Here is a 23,477-nt window from a genome sequence, read left to right as displayed (position 1 = left end):
ACCTTACCAGATGAGAGGGGAAAAACATCTATTGAAAGCCATGATGGGTCAAATCAATGGCCTAGCTAGTTCATCATCATTCTATTGCACTGACCAACTAGATGCCTAGGAGAAGTTCACAAACAGGACATGAATGCAATGAAGGACTTGAAAAGTTTACTTTGGTTTACTAAAGTCACTGCATGCAGTGACACTGATCTAGGTAGTTGTGTGTTCAAGTACAGGCCAGCTCAGAGGCCAGCTGTGATGCTTTTTCACTGCACTTTTGAAAATAAGGTAGCTTACTTCTGAAACACTTTAGATGCCAATTATACAAGATCTAAATGAGGATGGTGCCGCATATGGCCATGTTTTGTAGGGTCAGTGCAGCCTGATGTATAACTGCAGGCACATTGTCTGATCTTATGCCCTTACAATTCATTCCTCATGACAAATTAAAGCTAGTTGATGAGAAATGGCTAGGTGGGCTCAGGGTACAGTTAATGCATCTTTGTATGAAAGAGTGCTGTCTGTCATCTTGAGGAAGGTGGTTGTGTAAATCATTCTGAAATGGAAATGATTCTGCGGACTCAAGGATTTGTAATAGTTACTTTCCCAGTTAAGAATGTCCCGTTTTTAGGGAAAGTGATTATGGTGTTCCCGAGGGTTCTAGGACCCTTAGGAACATGGTGGAGTGCGTTATTGACAAAAATGATCCTCTCCTCATTCGGCTGACAAATGTCTTCAGTCAGCATAGATACACCAGATTTGCTCTATTTATCAAAAACATTTTCAACATGTGGCAGCCCAAACAGAGTTAGCCAAAAGTTAATCTGTGCTGAGTTGAACATGCTTCCACCACCCAGGCATGTTATGTTTGTTGAAATTAGAAGCATCTGAACAAACTTCCCACTTCACTACTGGACTATGTTTGTCTTTTCACCTACTAACATAAGTCTGAGCTAGGGTGGAACATCTTAAGATATTTTAATGGAATTTCTAAGCTACAAAAGATGGAATCCAATTAATTGTCCTTACAGAATGAGATGGAAAGCAATTACTGCTCCCTTCTGCGAGGAGATATACACTGCATCTGATTTGGAGGACTGAAGGCTGTTGAGCAGATTTGGAAGAGGTGCTCCCTCCCTCTTCTGCTGTGTCTGTCAGTTAAGAGATGCTAGCTAACCCTAACGATCACCCATAGTATGAATACTCTCAGTCTAAGAAGTTGAAGCCAGTTGGACCTATGACTGAAAATAATTGTAAAGAGTTAAAAAAATGATTCAATGTCTAAAAGACAGTCTGTACATTTAATATTTTCTTTACATCACATGACAGGAGCATCATATAGCACAATGATCCAACATTATTCAGTATTTACTTTCTACTTTTCTCAAGTATAAAGGACTACACTTGAAGATAAGCAAGTTACCTACAACAGTGACAATGTTCCTCAAAATTCAGACTCAGTAGTGGCAAGCCATAACCCTGACAACTAAAAGGCTTATTCTTTATTTAAATTAGGCAGTTCAAGTAAAAGTTTTGGAATATTCCAAAGTGCGAACATTAGTTATGTATGCTTGGCAAGTGGGGGCTTTAGTACTTCTGAATTAACATGTTATGAGAACATCTATTTCCCATAAGATTGAATGATAGAAAATATATAATGAAAGCAGTGTTTCTCCTAAACAAGAATCCAGTTTGCATGACTGATATATTTTCCCCTGAAAATTTATCTTGGGTAACTGAAGTTGCACATTACCATTAAGAACAAGCAACTGCATGCTGCTTTTCCTGAATTTTTAAAAAAGAAAGTAACATCTGAATGTAACTGTTAACTTTTCTATACTTTTGTCACAAACACTGGCTTATGTTTTGAAAATTTATTTACTCTTCCTGGGGGTCATACCATATTAATTTTTCTGACCAATTTTATCACCAAATTCCAGCAACCGAAAATCTTACTCTGAAAGAGACTCTTATTTCAAACACTTAACTATGGGCCTATAAATATTTCATTTAATATGGTAATGAATTTTATGGTACAAAAATTCATTTTAACTAGTGGACAGTTAACAGATGGATACCATGGGGCATAAAAGTTTTTTTGTAAACAAGATGCAAGTGAAAATTTTTCCTGGTCTTTTAATGTTCTTAACGACATCAATACTATTATGGATGCTGTATATAAGAATGCACTTTGTATTAAAAACAATCGTTTACAATTTAAGAAAACTTTACATATGTACAAAATTACATTTCAGGAATGATTTTTAAATTCCAGAATTAACTGAAAAGTAATTACTTCCCTTCACTTAAAATTTTTAACTCTTTCACATTGTGATCATTTGCCACTGTTACAGCATGGTCCAGTGCTCGAATACTTGATAGAAGTTTTATTATCTGTTTTATATGCTCCCTAGGGAGAGTAGAAAAAATAAACAGTCAGCAGGGTTTTTTCTTGAAACAAAAAGCAATTAAGCATTACACATTACTGGCTGATATACAAAGACAGAGGCAACCAGAAGATTTCTTAGTAAAACAACCTGGTTCAGAACTGAATTCAGTGTCCTTCCCACATAGCAATCAGCATGGTTCTTTCTACACTGACTGAGAAGCGACAGTGTTTTATGTGTGGAATCCTATTTTCAAGGACATAGGACCTCAAAGCTGTGACACCAAATAATATGGCCCACAGGTTTGTGCGCAACAGGTTAAATACAATAAAATAATCAGATGCTTGATTGAAAAAGCATAGTGATTGAAAAAATCCTCTCTGTGTGATTCAAAACTGAATCAGCAATTATGACCATCACTGGAAATTGCTCAAAAAAGTTACACTGAAAAGTCGAAGCACGCTTATTCTTGTTTGCGCATATACACTTCTTTCTGGAATGCATGCATTCTCACATTGCCAATTCAGAATGGCAGTGTGGGAATAGGAAGGTTTGAATCAGCAGTGCTCTTGTCCAACCACGAAACAAATGTCACCCAAATGAAGGATCTATATTGTGGCAACGGACCCCTGCTTTCTCCCAAGGTGCAAGCAGAATCAGATCATAGTTAAATGTTAAAAATCTTTCCCCTACTCATTAGACTCAACGTCACATTTATATGCTCCATGCATCCTTAACTTTCTCAAATTGGAAATTCCTGGAATGACTGGGAAATCTGCATCCTGAACCTGTTATTTCATAAACATGATTACTACACAAAGCCACAAAGGAAGATACATAACCATGCTCACACCTACAATATGAAATCCTGAATTTAGAGGTACAGTACAAAAGAAACAGTAGTTTAATCTATATACATAATTTTGAAGCAAAACAGGATAGGGATTCTGTTTGTGTACCATCTCACTGCCCAACAGCCTCCCTACTTGAACAGTTGCATGGTGTTGCCATTACCAAAACAGAAGTGTTTTGAAAGAAAAATGAAATAACGGCTCACTTTCTATAATGGTGTCAACATTCATGCTAAGGCCTCTCAGTGGGACTGGTTCAGGATTTTCTGGCTTTCATGGGCCTGTCTCAACTAATATTTGCTTCTATGTATGGACAGACACATGCTAAATCTAGCCTTGCTAGTTAAGATGAAGGTGATCTATTATGAACAGATAACTACCCCACACAATTTATATTGTACTCTCCATCTTTTTCAGAGGTGAGGAACATAAGAATAAGCTAACTGCTCCTATCTTCTCCTAAGATAGAGAATGAGAGATCCTTGGTATTCTGAGGTTCTTAAAACTATTAAATACCTGAGTAGATAAGAGTAACAGTGGAGAAAACTTACTCAGAATCTGACTGAACATTGATTACAGTCCATGTCTGGACCTATTCTATGGCAGTATTTGGAGCCACTCTGTCAGCACGGTCTTAACCAGCAGAGTTATTTCAGGTTGTTAAGGGGCTAATATCTCACTTCCTATAGTGGTAAGGAGGAAGCATCAGAAGCTTGTTTTGACATACCCTACACCAGAAGGGCCCCCTCTTGGTTCTACTGGACCTCTCAGGAATATCTGTTAACATTAATCATGGTATCTCTCTGAAACACTTGGCTTGTGTGAGATTGGAGTTACCAAGTTGTGCTAGTTCAGGTTCTATTTGTTTAAGTGTTCCCAGATGATTACCTTCAGGAACTATTGCCTATGCCTTTGGCATATGGAATTCCTTAGGGTTCTACTTTGTCTCCTAGGCTTTTAAACATCTGCATGAATCCACTGAGAGGTGACATCCTGATGGGTTAGGTCTTATTCATATGCTGATTATACCCAGATTTCTCACACTCTTTCTGCTTCTTAAGGAGGCTGTGGAAATCCTGAACTGGGTGCAGTGACGGAAAGAAAGAGGGTGAATAATCTGAAGCTCAATCCAGAAGGCGGCAAACAGGGCAACCCAGGACTGAATATACAGTGTATTCTTCACTGCTTTTAAAGGATCAGTACACAACTTGAAGGTAGTCTTAAATGATCAGATGTCAATACTGCCCAGAAGCACCTTTATTCAGCTGTAACTAGTGTGTCAGCTGCATTCCTTCCTGGGAAAGTTATGGCCATAAAAGTCACACTGCACCAGTGTTACTTGCAACATGCCCCTGAACTGTGTTTTGAACTAAAGCTAACATAAAAGTACCAGCCAAAGGTTTGCCTGCCTTTAATTTTATAGACCATATAATGGTCTTGAAACAGTTTCAATGACTTCCTGTTTGGTTTTGAGCTCAATTCATTGTGCTGCTTAACTATAAAGCCCTAGGTAGTTTGGAGCCAGAGTAGCTGAAAGACCTCCCATATGAACCTGCCTGGAACGTGCATTCATCATCCAATAAATGTTGTTTCCCAGCTCCTAGAGGAGCACTTGCGGGAACTCAAGACAGGGCCTTCTGTGTACTTGCTTGTGGAACTCCCTTCTTTGGGAGGTTCAGCTGGCTCCTTCAGGACTGGCCTTCAGATGGCTGCTAAAAGTACTGCTGTTCTGCCAAGTTTGATTAATGTTGCTCTTTGATTTTAAAAAGTTCCCATGTTGCTTCAAATGTATACATTTTATCAGTGGTATTTTAGTTCAGCCAAAGGAAGTTTCCTTCAGCCATCCAAATGCACAAGTAAACAAAATCTTTCCCAATCCACACATTTTTGCTAGATTTTTTTTAAAAAAATTAACCCCTTTGGTGGATTTTATGATCTGCAAGGGTTTGTAGGAAAATACAAATATCTTTGGTCAAGTTAATGCTTTTAGAAGAAAAATACAATGGAATGAAGGAAAATACAATGTGTTTGCAATGTTTTACGTTGTTGGAATTGAATATGCTGCAAGCTGCCCAAAGAGCCTATGGCTAGTGTGGTGGCATACAGAAAGGAGGGAGGGAGGGAATTGTATTATTTTTGCTTTTACTGTAAATTGCCTTGTACCATCATTGAATGAAATAATTAAAATACAACAAATCCCAAAAGTTTAAATAAATCTTGTCCAATTTTATGTCCTCCAGACAGTGTGCACCACAACTCCTATGTCCCTGAATAGTGGCCATGCTGGGTGGAGTTGATGGAAGTCCTAATCCAAAACACCTGGAGGACAACACATTGGAGAAGAATGCTCTAAACATTATATAAGATTGTTACCTCGCATTTCTTTTTTCTACATCAGAACTTCCAATGCTATTTCTGTATATTGTATCAGCAAGATGAACAAGGTATCTACAAAGGTTTTCTAAATGTGATATTGTCTTATTTCCTTTAAGGTGAATGAACCACTGTTTAGGAAAGCAGCTGATTACCTAGAGAATCAAAAAGAAAAGAGTGATTTATAACACAATGTTATGGCTACAATCCTTTACTCACCTAGCTGAGAGTAAGTAACACTGAAACTCAGTGAAGCTTACCTTTAAAAAAAACTGGTATAGAATTACCCTGTAAAAATTCATAACAATGTCTGACTATTTGCATAGGATATAAGAAAGGAAGCCTTTGGCCCTTCCCAACCTAATTTTGACCTGTGTACCCCAAGGGAAGATTAAAGAAGTCCAGGCCAAGAAGTTCATGTCATCACCTCCTGAAGGAGACCTTCAGTTAGCCTGAGAAAAGAGTAATCCTGTATTTATTTGGATTTTTCAGGAACATCTGTTTTGTTTTTTGGTTTTTTTTTTTTTTGGGAGGGGGGTTGCAGTATTTATAATTTGTAAACTGCTTTGCAAACCTTGGCAGTAAGGATGATATATTAAATAATTCAATTATTTATGCTATCCAGTAGGGACACTGACCAAAAACTATCTGAAGTGGAATTTTCCTTAAAGCATTGCTTGGTGTTTCCAGGGTTCACTTCAAATCACTGAATTAAAACCTAGATATTTACATTTTGAGTATTCCCTGCTCCTGCTCACACACACATACAAAACCTAAAACCAAGATCTTGTGACTGTCATTTGATCTGTGTAAACACTAACAAAACAAAGTATGCACATGAAAGACACATTGAAACTAAATGTTATTTTCATGCCAAGTCAAGCTCTGTAGGTCACTGGAAGAGTAAAAGTTCCTAGAGGCTGGTATGATTAGCAAAAACCTGTCCTCAATCCACATGCAGTTTCTGTTCCCTTCCCTCTGGAGAAAAGCCTGGAACTTGAACTGTGTTATCTACTGTCAGGGATCAGAAGAGTTTTCCACAAACTCTTCTGAGTATCCCTAATCTATGAAACATTTTTTAAGGGGTGGGATGATTAAAGTAAGCCATTTTGGGAGCCAATCTTAGATTAAAAAGCAAAATATAAAGGGCCATAAAATATTAGTTGCACTTTGAGTATTTAAAAGCAAGTATTGTGTTAGTTCAACATGATACTTTAAGATGAAAGGTAGTAATTTGGTCAAAGTCACTCAATGAGTTTGATGGCTGAAAGGAGATTTGAATGAATGAATGAATAAATATGAAATGTATACACCAAATGACTCAAGTAATGTATTTTCAACAAGATCAAAAAGGGGTTTTAAAAACAGAAATTAAATTCTGAAAGTGATGTCTTTTCTTACACTTTGAGCTTTCTTAATGCTGTCATCTCCATACTCAGAATTCTGGAAAGCCATGAGAATGTATCTATTTAGCAAGCCATCTATTGATAACTCTTGTAGTGTTTTGTTAGAAAGAATTCCATGCCACTGGAGAAAGTTTCCAAGCAACTAAATTCACAAAATAAAAAGTCAAATATCAAAAGCACTGCAATGGTAGCACCACATTTTAACAATTATATTTGCAGATTATCATGTATGGATAAAAGAAATGCATCAATTTTATTTATTGTTCATAGCATTAATATACTGCTCAATAGCTAAAGTACTCTGGATGGTTTGCAATAATTAAAAGCAGAAAATATAATGTGGTAAAATGGAATATAAAAGTTTAAAATTACAGTATAAAATAAAAACAAATATAACTTAGCAGCTATGCAAAGATTGAAAGTTCAGTAACAAAACTAAAAGGGAAACTAAAAGACAAATGCCTGGTAAAATCTTCACCTGTTACCAAAAATAACATAATGTAGATGCCAGCTTAGCCTTTCTGGAAAGCTTGATCCACAACTAGGGTGCCACAACAGAAAAGGCCCTCTTTCTTAGTGGTCCACCTTCCTTTTGTTGGTAGGAAGGCCTGCTATAGACAATCTTCAGTCCCAGAAAGTATATGGGAGGAGTGAATCCTTCAGGTAACCTGGTCTCAACCCATTAAAACTTTGAATGTTAATACCTGCACTTTGAATCAGGTCTGAAATGAACAGGCAGCCAGTGCAGATGGAAAAGTACAGGTGTAGTATGATCATATTGGCCTGTAGTCATTAACAAAACTTCTGTCCTATTTTGGACCAGCTGAAGTTTCTAGACCATTTAAAAAGGTAGCCACACGTATTATGCATTGCAGTAATCCAAACAGGAGGTAACCAAAGTATGAATAACTGCAGCTAGGCTATTTCTGCCCAGAATCAGCCTAAGGTAATAAAAATGCTCCAGGCAACTGATTCTACCTGTGCCTGGACTAACAGTGCTGGATCCAAAAGCAACCACAAACTACAAATCTGATTTATGTAGTTTTAGGGGAAATGCAACTCCCTCTAGAACAGCACTTAGCCAAATGGTGAATCACAAACAGTGCCTTCATTTTGTCTGGACTGAGTCTCAGTTTACGGTGATTATCCAATCCATTACCATGCCCAAGAACTTATTCAGAGCAGCTACTGCCTCACCAAAATTTGATCAACAGGAAAGACTAATCTAGGTCTCATCTGCATATTGATGACAGATCAGCCCAGACTTCCAGGTAACTTTCCAGCAGTTCCCTGCAGTTGTTAAGGGAGTGGAATAGAATAGAGCTTTGTGGGAGCTGATACCAGAGCTGCCAAAGCACAGATCCCCAGCATCATTTCCTGGGATTGGCCATTCAAGTACAAGCAGAAGCACTGCAATGCAGTGTCCAACTCCCAACCCCGGCAGCTTATCTATAAGGGCACCATAGGTGAAACTTGTCCATAGGTGCAAGAGAATCGACAAAGCTGAATTCCATTTTTAGCAAAGGTTGTACCATTGGGTAACCAAGGCCATTTCCATTCCAAACTAGGCCCAAAGCCTCAAGGCAATTTCCATTCTAAAACTAGGCCTGAAGCCTTACTGAAATGTGTCTAGATAATTCATTTTCATGCAAGAATGCTTGGAGTTGATCAGCAACCTATCAAATACCTTTGTCCAAGAAAGTAATGTTGGCTACTGACCTATAGTTATTTATTTTAAATAATAGGAAGCACTAGATAAACAAACTACAGATCACATGAAATCAACTGAGCAATTCCAAAATGGAAGAAGTGTTTTTGAAAAACAAAACAAAAAACATTCTGTAGCACTATTGCTAGAGTTTACTCTAGCCTGGCAAGATTAATATCCATGTGGTACAGTCCAGACAAAATTTAGCTCCCCTAGACCCCAGATATCTATTTTGAAAAGTCACACATGTGAATTCTTCTTTCCTTCAGCAATAACCACTACTTATGAGAATATCTTAGTTGCAAGAAATTAAGCAATCAAGCACTGCTGCCAACAGAAAACCAGATAAAACCAGAATGTTTTGTGTGGTCAGCCACAGAGTTATTGAGCAGATAGAGCACTGAAGTTACTTCCAGAGGTCAAAGAGAGTATGAGAACCTGATTGTGCTGTGAATGTTACCTCTCCTAATTAAAGTCATGAAAGTTTGTGAAATTAAGGTGGCAAATTATTTCCAAAGCAAACAAAACTGCAAAGCAATCTGCACCTTACATAGGAATTTTCATCTCAATTTGCCAATTATGTGATAAATACTTTTATTTTAATATGAATTATTTTCTACTTGAATTATTTCACTTATTTCAATTTTCTTGTATCAACTCTTTAGATCTCAAATGCAGCACATACATGTTCCAAAATATCACTTTTCTTCAACTATTTGAAGTAGTCACAATGACATTATATAGTAGCACTTTCTAAAATGCATTCTTTTATCTGTCTCACACAGATAACTGGATAAAAGATTGATGAATGGACAGAATGGCTGAATCAGCAAATGTATGCAAATAATTCTTCCACCGCTCTCTTTGGCTTGCCTTCTGCTTGTGCAATTTTCCTCTGCCTGAATTTGTTTCATTGTCCTCTTCCTCAGCAAACACACATATGCAGCACATATTATTTAAGAGGATCCCCTTGACTCTCTTGAAAAGACTTTTCAAAGGATACAAGGGAAATTTAAAAAAAAGACTGGTTGTGCACATTGCCTTTCCACCTTTAAAAACAAAGTATAAAATAAATAGGTCAGCCAAATTTCACAGTGTTGCAAGGTCACAAAAACAGTGGGCCTGTGTTGAGAGTCTGGACCACTCCCTAGACAAGGAAATTCATCCACATCCAACAATTTGTCTGTGCTGCTGCTTTCATTTCTTTGCTTCCTTACCTTAACAGAAGACCAAAACTGCCGTTGGAAAAACAAATAAGGACCAGAGTTCTTGTTTTCTAAAACACTAAAAGAGAAGATATTTATTTAAATTTTGGTAGTGTACAAAATGTAAATCACTGACAAAAGCCATTGTCACAATATTAAAAATTTTTCATTCTAATCTACAAAAAAGAAGCACAAAAGGAGTTGAACTAAGAAAAACAAGCTTACCTTTTGGGATAAAGTGGCATGAATACATCATCATCTAGTGTTCTCCTCATTCTAAGCAAAAGAGCTTTCAGTAATGTCTGAAACAATTCAAATTTAATACAAGATTTGTAGTATTATTTTTCTACAGTGCCTTTAGCGGAAATTCAACCAAATACTCCACTGGGAAATCAGCCAGGATCCCAAATTATTCAAACAAATTTATTTTCACTTTAATTTGAATTGGCATCTCTTAACTTTATTATATAGATCACAAACAGGGAAGTGCTGAAGTACTCAGCTTTATAACAACTATTTAAATATATGCAAAACAGTAATGATATTATGAAGATTCTTCTTACATGAACTTGCGCCTATCTCTAGCGTATACTGAACCTATGGGGTCCATAAAGTTATGAATTGGATGCAACAAGCTCCATGCTGATTTCTACTAACCTCATGGGCCTTCCTTTCCCACTACCACCCTTCCTGCAACTGCCCACACAATAACCCATTCCAGAAGTAATGATGGGGGCTATTTGGAATAGTGTTTAATATGGGACAGGAACTAGGATGTGTTGCCTTGCATGTCTACCTAGCAAGCACTAATGACTTTACTTTTGAGTTGCTTTGTATTAGCACAATGACACCATTGAATACTCCCATGAATATTGTTTTTCTTAATACACATAGGAACTAAAGTATTAACTGTGTAGATTTGTAGGCAAAAGATTTCAATCTTCAAATTATGGAACCTTTATCACTTCATGTATGTCTAGGACACAATTTTGTAACCACCTTGCCCCCAACTTATCTTGTATTTTCATTCCTAGAAGCAATTCAGAAAGAAAACAATACAAACAAAGCATAAACTATGTGTGGTTCACTAATAAATAAGCTGCTGTTATGGTTGTTATGTGCCATCAAGTCATCTCCAACTTATGGTAAGCCAGGAATGAATGCCCTCCAGAATGTCCTGTCCTTCACAGTCCTAGCCCTGCTAAGCTTTTGTAAATTCAAGGCTGTGGCTTCTTCTGAGGAATCAATCCATCTCATGGCATATCCATCCTCAAGCACATATACTTACACATGCTACCATCTGTATTGCAGTCACCAGGACATGCCCAAGTCCTACTTCAAGAAAGCACTCTTGAAAAAACAAGTTAGTACATCTGCTAGCCAGTTTCCCTGAGCTACTTCTTTGAACTCTGCCAAACTAGAAGGCAGTTGCAAAAAGCAACATCTCCATAAAGACAACCATAGCAACCAGATGCAAGAATCCTTTAGCAAGATTATGGGCAATTCTTTACCTGTGTGTTTTTGTTTTCTGCATGTACCACAGAGGGATAGCCATTTATTAATTTCTGGGTAATAGCTACCATCCTAGAAGTCTGTGTTGTAGAAAAAGGGTCCCATACATTTTCAGCAAGCACTAGTGCAAAAAACAACAACAAAAAACAAAACAAAAACAGTAAGAATAACTTCTGAAGAGTAGGACTCAAGATGTGGTCTTGTTAAAAATCACTATTATGTTTATAAACATGTAAGTCTCTGACAAAGTACCTGTTAATTTAGGTAGAACTACTTTTTCCACAATAGTTGGCAACAGTGAAACGTCAGCATCATCTTTTTCTTGATCATATTCTTCACATCCATAAAATAGCAAGGATTCAAACCATAACATACTCTCAAAATCTTGGCACTTGTCCTATTAAAATAAATACTGCATATATCAATTGGGTGTTGAAAACAAAGGATCATCCATGTGTGAACCCTCCATCAATATGCCAGTAAATGTCAACTGCCTTGGGTTCCTTGAAAGGTGAAAAAGGTGGGGTAGAAGTACAATAATAAAATAAAAACCAAGTTAGAGAGATTGACAATGCATATACTTTTGTGATCCAGGCATAACTAATAGATATTTCTAAGCCAGGCATCAAGAAATTAAACTGATTTTTTTGATTTACCAAGTTGCAAAGTATACTGTAGACCCTAAGGCTTTACATGAGGCAGTTTATCAGGTCCCTTTCACAGGGTTAAATCATTATACCAAATGGTTTCTATTTTAATTATTTTGTCTTGTTATACAGACTGAACATGCGGATTATACTTCAACATTCTCTCACCTCCAAAGGGTTCCAAGTAAGTAACTGAAGTCTTATTAAAGGATTTAACAGCTTGGGTAAACAAAGGCCAATGTAAGCATCCTTGTAAGAAGATAAATATTTAGAGCGCCACGTTTCAAATTGTGACTTGATGTAGTCAATGGAAGAAAAGTTTTCTAACACATCTTCAAAAACTTTGCTGGACTCCTTCAAAATGCGATCTAGGATAAAAATATTTCATTATCATAAACAACATAAATTCATCTTATTTTCTGGGTTACTATGTTTTTGGTACTTCTTCAGAATAGCTTAGTAATACAAGCAATTTAAGTGTTAGGAAAACATTCATATTTATATTCTTTGTATTTCTCATATCTTGGCTTTTAAAATTAACACCTAAGCATGTTTTTGTCATTTTTGTTTCTGACACTGGTTTTATAACTAGCACTGAACTCCACTGCTGGAACTTTATGATTCAATTAGTGAGTGCACCTTGCAGTGTAGCAGCTACTTCAAAACAAATTCATGGAAATTGCTCTTTGTGGCAGAGTTTTTGAGTTTAGTATTTAACACATCTTCAGGTGGGCTTACATGACCCCACACAAGATTCCTTACTACTGAAAAAGCAACAGTCACTAAATAGACTGAAAAATAACAAGGTCTGGCCTTTTCTGCTTCCATAAGAGGATGCCTGGCAGCAAGATAAAGAACTAGAGCAAGGCTGGAAAGGTACCTCCAGCTAGGGATATACAGACACTGTAAAATCCATTCCATGTATTCCATTTTGCAGATAGTCAAGTGCTTTACATTCTATCATCTGCTAACTGATGGAACTGGATTTTATGAAAATATGTATATATTTATGCAAAAGCAGATTTACACAAATTTACAGTCCCAAAAATGCACAAATTTCCCCAAAATATACAAAATTTCTGAAAAAGATGTTTTTTCATGATTTAGCTTATGATGGAAATATGTGTTTTTGATTTATTTCACATATTTTACTATGAGTAAATTCACATAAACTTATGAAATTTTTTGAAAGTGGTTCAGAAGTCCATAGAATCCACATTACTTGTGAAAAGTTGATTTCCTGTGGAATCTACAGGTCAGATCCTTAGAAACTGAGCTTCAGCAACATGCCTATCTGCAGCTGTCTGAAATTACCACTAATGGAAGGGAAAGACATAAGTAAATGCTTTATATTGAGTCAAACCACTACTCGATCTAGCCCAATATTGTTGACACTGTCTGGCAGCAGGGTTTCATGCATGATTCTTCCCTAAGCCTACCTGCAGATTCCAAAGGTTAAACTATGGACTTTCTGTATGAAAAGAGGGTGGCTCTACAGGGAACTACAGTCCCTTTCTGGGATATGGCATGTTCTATGTTGCTTTGCTATAATCACCTATTCAAAACTTGCTGCCGCCTTTGCACACAGCTGAGGTAACAACAGTTGTCTTGCATTTAAGATTTTCTTTATAGCCTTATTAAAAATATCACACTGTCCAATCATTGGAAAACTTCCTGACAAAATACTGGGATTTAATGATGTCTTCCAGCATTAAAGTGAATCATCTAACCTTGTTCCATATTGAAGTTTGTAGTATCTGTTGAGGTTTCTTCATCATCACTAGAAAGGCCTTCAAGGTGATCAGCCATCTTTCCAGCTTGCTCTCGAGCAAGTCTACGACGCGCTCTGTTAACAAAAACATAATGTACTGATGTTGCATTAAATGTTAGAGCACCGAGCTTCTGCCTGTTTCCTAGCAATGAAGAATATTATGACATAAAACACATACAAGGCACATATATAATATGCATCTTCCTTTTCCTGCTGCAAGGAGAAATTAAACTACACTGAAGCCACCTGCCACATAATAGAACACATGTTATTTGATATGTCTAGTCCCACAGCTCCTAAACATTTTGCTATTTCCCCCTTCTCCATAAAGTAAAACCTATAATATATCCAGCTGCCTAACTCCACCATAAGCAACTGGCTCAGTATGCCACAAAAAGGGCAATGCTGTTTCACCCACAAGACTAACACCACATTTTGGATGTGCATTTATCTGCAAGTATGTAAATATGTAGGGAAATAAATTTTCTGCACGGAAACAGTCATTATACGAAACAGTTAAGCACTATTGCAACACATATTAGACAGGGATGCAGAATGTGGCCCTCCGGATGCTGCTGGACTCAATTTATCAGCAGGTGCAGCCAGCATGATGGTCAGAGATAATAAAGGAAACAATGCCTGGAGAGTAACGGGTTCCCCATTCCAGTTATACAAAGGAAGCCTTGGTGATATCATTACCTTCTAGCTTCCCTTTCTGCAGTCCGTCTTTTTACATGTTCCTGGTATAGTGTTCTGTCTCGTCCAAAAGAATCAAGGTTTGGTGCCATCAGTGCTTTACCTGTAAGAGCACAAACACTGTAATTAAGACTTCCTGTTATAGGAAGCATATGTATGACTGTCTGTTGTGTGTGTGTGCGTGCGCACAAGAGAGAGATCAAGTCCCAATATAAATCTAAGTTTGACTGCTCTCCTCCCCACCCACTCCCACAAGATAAAATAGTGATAGCTAAATTGTCTTTTTAAAAGATTCCCAGCTTGGTTAACTATTGTAGTGACTTAATCACTATGTGCAAACTAAACAAAAAGGGTAAAGCCACTACCATATCACTCCAAACTTCTTGGTAAATAAAAAATAATTAAAAATCTTTTTACATAATGTAAGAACTGTTTGTATTAGGAAAACACATTAGTGCTCAACACTTATGAAAAGACAAAGAGATAGCCCTTCAGCACATCTATTAGAGGTCTGATGTCTGTTCCTGATGAATGACATGGATGAGCAATAGAAATTAACAGTTTTTCAGCTGAAGTTAGACAATTAGTATTTAAATCAGATATTACTTGATACCTAATAGTTCTCACAAATATTGAATACCTGAAAGCAACAAAAACCTAAGGAGCTGAAGAAGATGTGAGGTTTGTGGATGAATACTATTTACTTAATGTCTACTAACCTAGTATCAAAGAGGGTCTACGTTTTCTTACTCACTTTTGCAAAAGTTATTTTACAAATTTGTTCTAGCAAAATTGTGTATTAGATTTTTTTAAAATGTCTCCTCAACATTTGTGTTCTCCTGGTCTAATGTTTAAAGTAAGGAAGGAATGGCAAATGGTATCTCAGGGGCTTTTCTACTCTTAAAGTATTAAATCAGTATTATTCAAAAATACTTTAGCAGAACAGCCTACACGTTTACAGAACATTTTGTAAAATACTTTCAGGAAGTGAACTAAAGACAATATATGGTCAGCACACAAAACAAATTTGTAAAATAGGATAAAAGATCACTGTGGGATGGAAAACATGAAAGGCACTTTGGAATTTGAGCTAGGATTCATTCAATCATTTTTTTTCTACCAAACTTAAACCAGACATGTTTTGTAGATTGACTTTTAAGTTAAAATTGTGCTAAGTAAACAAGGTTGTTTAATGAATAATAAAAACCTTCAAGATGGACTGACTTGAATGGCTTGAAAACTCCGAAGATTCATCTTTAATATCATCTTGTCGTCTTTGGACAAGGCGGGAAGCTCGCTGTTTGTACAGCTGATGCATTGCTGATTCGAGTTCATTAATCAGGAGCACCTGTAAAAATATAATACTCCGTAATAAAGAAGTCTTCATGTATTTAACTGTTTGGGAGGCCATACTATTCCAAGATGAATGCTGCACTTTTAGCTGCATCACCTCCTTTATCATTAGATTTAAAACTGACTGCTCTTTACCTCAAGAAAACCGTGTAGAAAAGAATGAGAAACAAGATACCTGTCTGAAAGCATAAAAGCCATCCTGTAAAAAAGTCTCCAAACTTATGAGTCTACAGTTAACCTTTACAAACTTGCCCACCAATATATGCTTGCATTAGAAAATTATCTCAGTTGGACTAGTCTGAAAGAAGAAGAAAAAAACCTCATCCATTCTACTTAAAGCACCTCCTCTGGCTGCAAAGGGATAGGTTAGATGCACGCCTACTTACAAGGAAAGTAAGAATACAATGTCTTTTAGAAGGTATCTGAGGATTTCAAAAGAAGACCACTATTTATGGTCCATAAATATCCACTGAATTATTTTTACAGTGAGAGCCATCTTGTGCGGACAGAAGATACCTGATGGAACAAATCTTTCTCTTCACATCCTCCCACCTGCAGTTCCAGGTAACTCCATCACAGTGTCTACAGAGAATTGGGGAATGGAGGCAGAAGGGGGAACTCAACAGAACACTGCAAAACATTTTTTACTGGGCTACAGAGGGATGGGAGAATTGTCCCAAATCAAATGGAGAGATCTTTCAGGAATTACCTTCTCCCACTGCAACCACACATTTCACATTGTTCTGTAGGTCCCTCCTGATATGTTAGAGTGATATGTTAGAGGGCTGTAAGGAGGAGGAGAGGAAGGAAATGATCCACTACACAAACTTGCATTCTACTTGTGCAATGCTGGATTTTATCTCTTGACTGCAAATCCACTACACATTGGTATCAATGAACAGTTGTGATAAAATTGTGTTAGATTTGCTTGCTCTTCTTTCTTGGTGAAATCTTATATACATTTGCTTTGGCTTAAATACCACTGATTGCAATGTAACCAATTCTCAAGTAAGTGTGAACAGGAATACAGGTTCAAACAGGAAAGTGCTACCAGCATAATACATTCGAGTACGCTACCCTCACCTTAAATACATGTATTTGAAAACCATTCATTTCAATGGAACTTATACTGTCTACATGGCTGTTAAGTAGATAGCAATATTAGTACCAAGTCTGATGACACATTCCTGATTCAGGATCCATTCTGGAAAAAAAGTTTCTAACATTTGTAGTTGTAAACAGATCCTTCAAAATATGAGTAACGTTTTTAACAAGCTGAGAAAAATTGGGAAGTTTCAATTGATTAGATATTTTGTCCTCTACATCTCTATCATCTAAACATCCTGAGTCTGGAGTAATGCTGCAAGGACTAGAACGTATTTGTGGCAACCCATTACATACAAACAACTGCCTACTAAAGCAGTTGCCATGGATCTGGATTTAAAGATGTCACAGCCCATCTGTGAGCTGCCTAGAGGTGCTGAGGCACAACTGGGCAGCATACAAATGTTGTAAATAAATAAATAAATCTGCTTTGTCATCTGAATCTTCCTCAATAGCTTTCCTTCTATGTACTCTGGGCCAGGTCATGCCAAATTTGTTTTGCAATGTTAACTGATACATTTTCAATAAATATTGTTTTATATTAAAGCAGGAATGATGATGCTATTCAATTATTTTATTACGGAACAAGAATTAAAACAGTATCCTTGCAAAGTGAGATAGAAAGACAAAAATTTCAAGGGAAAAGTTACCATGAATTTGCATACATAAAGTGTCTTGCTATGAGGAAATATAACAAAAAGCATTATGTTTTGCAGCTAGAAAACACAACATTCTCCTTAGCAAGTTATTAAACTTTTTAAAGGAAAAGAAAATATTACATAAAGGATCATTTATATTATCCTTGAAAACCAGTAAGAGTATTTCCAAAAATTCTTAAGGGATTGAAAAGATACAGAGAAAGTGTTTACATTCATAAAAATCCCAAAAGTAGCCATGACACCAGGTGGTTTGTTTTGTTGTTACCTATTGTAATTACTGAAAATACTCTACTTTGTCAGCAGCTACTGGAAAATGATAAGCCAGATCTGGCAATCAAGTGGTTACAAGTGCAATCACATGGACATCTGTCATCCTTTCACATACATTGTTCATGCTGCTCCTCCCTGAGCAAAACGGAACCTTCTTCAAAATTCAATCTCATCAAATATAAAGTTCAAACTTTCCCAACTCCAAAGAAGGAATAAGGCAGAAACTTGTGAAAAGAGGGCATAGCCAAAGAAGGCAGACACTCCAGTTGCATAAATTCCTATGACTTCACAAGGAGGAGCAGGCTGTGCAAGTCAAGTTATCCAAAGCTCTGCCTCAACACGCTCCTCACAATCCATAACATAATGAAACTGCACTGATGCAAGGTGTTCAGAACTGTTCCTGCAGCAGTTCCAGTGCACCACTAAATCTACACAAAAAATACATATTTTTGCAGCAACACTGAGCACTATTAATAGCTACAATAAGTGTGTTTTTTTCAACCTCATCTTAACAGTTTCACTCCCCGACCCAGTCATGAGCTTGGTTTCCTATACTGATTGTCTATTTCACTGTCCTTTTCTTACGCAGTCTGGTTGTTTGAACGGCTCCAAGTAGTCACAAAGACAACTTGTTCCAAACCAATGATCATACAGATTAAGCTCATAATTAATTTTACTAACAGAAATCTTCATTTGGATCGCCATAAAAACAAACTGAGTAACCCCAATGACAAGGTCTTTAAAGAGAAATTAGCTTACCGCACTTATAGCACGATTCTATACATGTTTATCAGAAGTGTTAGTGTGCTCAATAAGATTTTACTACTTAGTAAGCAAGTTTAGGTCTGCAACCTCCACTGTTACATAGCGCATTTTTACTATTACACATCTGGCCCTCAATAGAAATTGTTGCTTCCTGTACTAATCACTCAGTTTAGATATATAGCCTTGGATCTGAAACTTTATTCACAGAACAGGATATGCTCAGCATACGTGTCCTTCTGCACCCTCCACAAAGGCCTGCTCCTAAGGTTTGAAAAATCCTCAGAAACACTGGGACATATAAGAAAGTGAGCTAAGAATTGAGAAATCCTGAAAAATCCAGGACTTCTCCGACTGAAGCAGGAATGCTTTCCAGTAGTCCAACTACACCTTGTAGTCCAGGCCATAGAAACTTACTACATTTCTGAATGTTTTTATCTCTTTACCTCTTCAAATTTTATTTGAACTTGTTCTTTCTCCTAGTAATTCTAAAGGACACTAACTCTGTTTTATGCATAGTTATAACAATAAAATGGCTTTAAGAAACACTTACAACTCATATATTAGTAAGTTGTAAAGTACTTCAGTGCTGGTATATAAATAATAAAATATGGCCAATACTAAAATAGTTATCAAATCTTGATATGTCTATTTATCTCCAAACTAAAGCTATGTTTAATTGACAGTTTTTTGTTCAACTGGGGAGACAAATTCAATCTTTGAAAGCAAATTTTAATATGTGGGACTACAAATTAAGAATGCAATACTTTATTTTTGTTATGTGTTACTGGATTATTATTATGCTTTTACATTTATATCCCACCTTTTTTCTTTTTCAAGGAACCCAAGGTAGCTTACACAATCCTCCTCACCATTTTATCTTCACAACAACCCTGTGAGGTAGGTTAGGTTGAGAGTCAGTGATTGGCCCAAAGTCACCCAATAAGCGTCATGGGCAAATTGGAGACTAGAGCCTGTATCACTTGAGTCTGCATGTGAACAATGGTTTGTCAAGCAACATCAAAGTATTTGATTTAACATTTGTACAAGGATGAAAACAGGATTTCTGTAAGGAGTAGAGGATTTCTATTAACACAAGCAGAGCAAACTGAGAGTCAAATTCAATTTTATAGATGTTTTCAGGGGCCAATTCCAGTAATGTCCAAAGCCAAAGAGGCGAGTTCAAAAATACAATTAAAAATCATCATATTAGTTCAAAGGTTTCACTGTCAGTAGTTAAACTTTATGAGAGGCATTCAAGCTTTGGAATGAGAAGGAAAAACTACACAAAAGCCAAGAAAACACGAAAGAATCAGTGGTTTGATAAATGGCACAGCACTGGGGCAAAGAGAAGAGACATAAAGCCATTTGGGAAACCCTGGAGTATTGGACTAGGACCTAAGCTTTGACAACACATTCTTTGTATACTCCCTACACATCTATCAACATCAGTCAAAGATAAACAAACAGCACAAATGCTTACAGAACTACAGGAAATCAGGCTTCCTTGAGGTGCAGTGTAGTAATGCACACAAAGAGGAAAATTTCATAGCTAGAGGGCAACTGGCAATGGTTGCTTAATTATCATAAACCTTTCTTTCTCCTTCTCTTTCTTTCCATATATGTGTGAACGCACGCATGTGTTCCTGAGATCCCAATACCCCACTGGGGAACTAGGGTGATAAATGTCCTTACTCGACCATTTCAAGCTGCCAAGGAGCTAGTGTGTCACATGGACCCTTCACATGGATTATGTGCTGTTTTTAATTCTGGGCACTATCCGATGTTATCTGCATGCTGATGGGACCCACCACTAATGCAACAGGAAAACAGCAGATACTTAAGTGAATGGAAACGAGTAGAAATGTTTATTTCTGTAATTGTGCAGGTCAGTGAAGATCACAGAAGGGATCTGTCCAATTCCGAAATGAACTCATTTCATGGATTGTTTTAGGAAGCTAGCTCCCCATGATATTAGTGGTAGTCCTGCTGACCCAACAAAAAGAGTAGAAGCAGCAGTAGCATAGGATACTGTCCACTATCGTTTACATTTGTGCCACAAAAGTCAGGAAACACTTTTGTTTTTAAACACAGAATTGGAGTCCCTATTTTGCACTATAGTGGTTTCCTGGAATAGGAATCTGCTAAGAATTTGAAGGTTGGCGTTACGAGTTTTACTTCAACTCTGTCATACTCCAACCACTGACTTACATTGCTTTCACCACATTTAAACCAACCCTTCAAACATGTGCCGAGTGTTTCATTGACATGTATAAGAGAACATGTTTGAGCACAGAGTAAGCTTTGTTACTGAAAAAGGTGAATGTATTTTGCATTCTTACCTTTTCATTGAAACACTCAAGCAAGTCTTGGACATACCCTCGCATTTCTTGCAGAAATTTATACCGTTCACCAACATCTCCAGAAGACCCTTCCAATCTTTCAATAGTCTTTGTAGAATCATCACGGCTTTGCTGATGCTTCTCGTGTTGTTCTTGATTTGCTTTGTGAAATTCTTTCATTGAGTCCAACCTAAAGGTCAACAGACACAAACATTTACATCCAAAACCTATTATAGCCTACAATGTATGCATGCAAAACTACCTACCTACAAGAGCTAACTCTTAAGATTTTAAACCTATTTTCAGTGACAAAGCTTTGTGCTTTTTGCCACAACACTGACTAGGTGTCTAATGGTACCTTAAAAAGTAACCAATTTATTATAGCATATGCTTTCATACATTAGAAAATTTATGTCATAAGAGATCAGTTAGTTTTAAGGTATTAAAGCTATATTCACTACATGTCAAAAAGTGCCACTTTACCCCTAAAAACTGGCCTTCTCCAACCCTCACCCAAACACTCAAAGTCTCAATGCTTCTGCCTCAGTAGAAAAGAATACATGAAGTCATGGCATTTTTCCTTATGCTCAAAATACCTTCTACATTCAAACTACTGCTGCTTTCATTCTTCATGGCACACCCAGGAATTGCTGACAAACATGCATGTATGCATGCACACAAACAGCCATTTCTCTTAGTGTATTTCACTTTAATCTTGAATAGCTGGAACCATGTAGTGTAAGTAAAGTATAGGTATCAGTTTGGCCACCCCATTATAAAAGTGTCTACCACATTTTTCCTTCCCACTCTGGTTCTTACCTACACATAACAGTTTAATAAATATGTCATACCTGTAATTCCTGTCAGTCTCAACAAAAATTAGAAAATTATGTAGCAATTTTTGGAGGTCAATATTTATAATTTATAAATAGCCATTCTTAGATTTAAGCATGTGATTATTTTCCTAATAATTAGACTCACCTTCAAACCATTAAACTATCTGCTTATATTAAGAAGCACATGCAAGTATTAACATTTGATATTTTGGATTTCCAATAAAATTTATAAAACCATAATTTTAAGCCCAATGCCTAAAATGTTTACCTATTCAGAAAATAACGCTTTACAAATCTAATAAAATATCATGTGGTAATGTAAGCATCACTGCCCCTTCAATTCCTTTGCTACAGTATTATTTTTTGTGTCCAGAAGATGCACCAATCTTCAACATGATTGAATGGTCACAGTTAAGCTTCACTTCCAGAGAAGTAATCCAAGTAGACTTTTGATCTCAGTTTGTTTTCTTCCTTTGCGTAATGAGGATCCAGTCTGTGGCTTCCGTTGATGAAATTCTGCATCTGTACCCCAGACTGAAACCTAGAGGACAGGTCTTACATTTTAAGAAGTTGGTCTGTCCTACCTTTCTTTAAGCTGTTTCTTTACCAAATCAATAGTAACAGGAGTCATCTCATTACTGGGAGTTTTGAAAGGTATTGTGTTATCTGTTTTTTGAGACTTTGTCTCTGATGATCCATAAGCAGCATATGTGTAAGGAATGCCATAAGATGAACCATAAGGCATTGTCTGGTAAGTATTCTGGTAATACAGGTTATTCATTTCAGCTGGCTGACTTGCTTGAACCTACAGGAACAAAATGTGTAATATGTACAAAACTGATCTCATGAGAACTGTGTTATAAACCAGGATAATCTGCCATAATACTGGTTCTACTTTTAGTAGCAACAATAATTTATTTAATGTGCATTCATCAAAGGAGGAAACTTTTCAAAATTCATAAATGCACAAGGAAACAAGGAAGTACATATGCAAAACAAGATTTGCTTAAAGGATCTGGAATTGCAGGTATATGTACATTCCTGGTCAGCAAGTAGTTTAACACCAATTTCATTCTGGTGATGGGTGGAGATGATGAAGGTCCTTCTATTTCCTGAAATGGATTGCTGCCAAGTTCCCATAGCCACAACCATTTGCCCCTCTTCACTGTGAATTGGCAACCGGGGGAGGGGGCAAATAATATTCAGTAGGGACTGATCCAGCATAGAAACAGGAAATTGCTGATCCATTCTAGAAAGTATCAGTAGACTACACTAATACAAAACTTAATTTACATAAAAGCAAATAAAATCTAATACTCAATTTACATCAAGCCTATAATGCATATTTATTTATATGTAATCTAAATTTATTATAGCTATTTGTACCACAAATTTATATACTTTATATTCTAAAGAATCCCATAAATACCAGAACAGGAACATCATAACAGTGTGCAAAACTTAGCACAATTGCCTTTTTTAAACTAATACTGGGACATTTTTGCATATATAGGATTTCAAAGACAAACCTAAATTCCTCTTTTTGCTGCTGTTTTCCTTCTTCCAGGGAACATTTATCAAAATCACTACATACACCTCAATGGTCT

General features: G+C 36.7%; 1 protein-coding gene across 1 annotated transcript in view; it reads right to left on the bottom strand.

Moving 5' to 3' along the window:
* Window positions 1–1,270: 1,270 nt before the first annotated feature.
* Window positions 1,271–23,477, bottom strand: part of PAXBP1 (PAX3 and PAX7 binding protein 1) — a 34,006-nt gene continuing 11,799 nt past the window's right edge. Inside the window, exons 6-18 of the mRNA XM_044441387.1 lie at window positions 22,455–22,675; window positions 21,035–21,224; window positions 15,769–15,892; window positions 14,548–14,647; window positions 13,808–13,923; window positions 12,246–12,445; window positions 11,683–11,827; window positions 11,430–11,551; window positions 10,144–10,220; window positions 9,931–9,997; window positions 7,001–7,147; window positions 5,600–5,754; window positions 1,271–2,398 (exon numbers count right to left, since the gene is read on the bottom strand). Of these exons, the coding sequence (XP_044297322.1) occupies window positions 2,281–2,398; window positions 5,600–5,754; window positions 7,001–7,147; window positions 9,931–9,997; window positions 10,144–10,220; window positions 11,430–11,551; window positions 11,683–11,827; window positions 12,246–12,445; window positions 13,808–13,923; window positions 14,548–14,647; window positions 15,769–15,892; window positions 21,035–21,224; window positions 22,455–22,675 (1,782 nt within the window). The 3' untranslated portion in view covers window positions 1,271–2,280. The remainder of the gene's footprint in view (window positions 2,399–5,599; window positions 5,755–7,000; window positions 7,148–9,930; window positions 9,998–10,143; window positions 10,221–11,429; window positions 11,552–11,682; window positions 11,828–12,245; window positions 12,446–13,807; window positions 13,924–14,547; window positions 14,648–15,768; window positions 15,893–21,034; window positions 21,225–22,454; window positions 22,676–23,477) is intronic.

Source organism: Varanus komodoensis, unplaced genomic scaffold, assembly GCF_004798865.1.
Source record: "Varanus komodoensis strain SLA01 unplaced genomic scaffold, ASM479886v1 scaffold4, whole genome shotgun sequence".
NCBI classification, from domain to species: domain Eukaryota; kingdom Metazoa; phylum Chordata; class Lepidosauria; order Squamata; family Varanidae; genus Varanus; species Varanus komodoensis.
The sequence above is the reverse complement of the archived record's forward strand: the minus strand, read 5'-3'. Positions and strand labels throughout refer to the sequence as shown.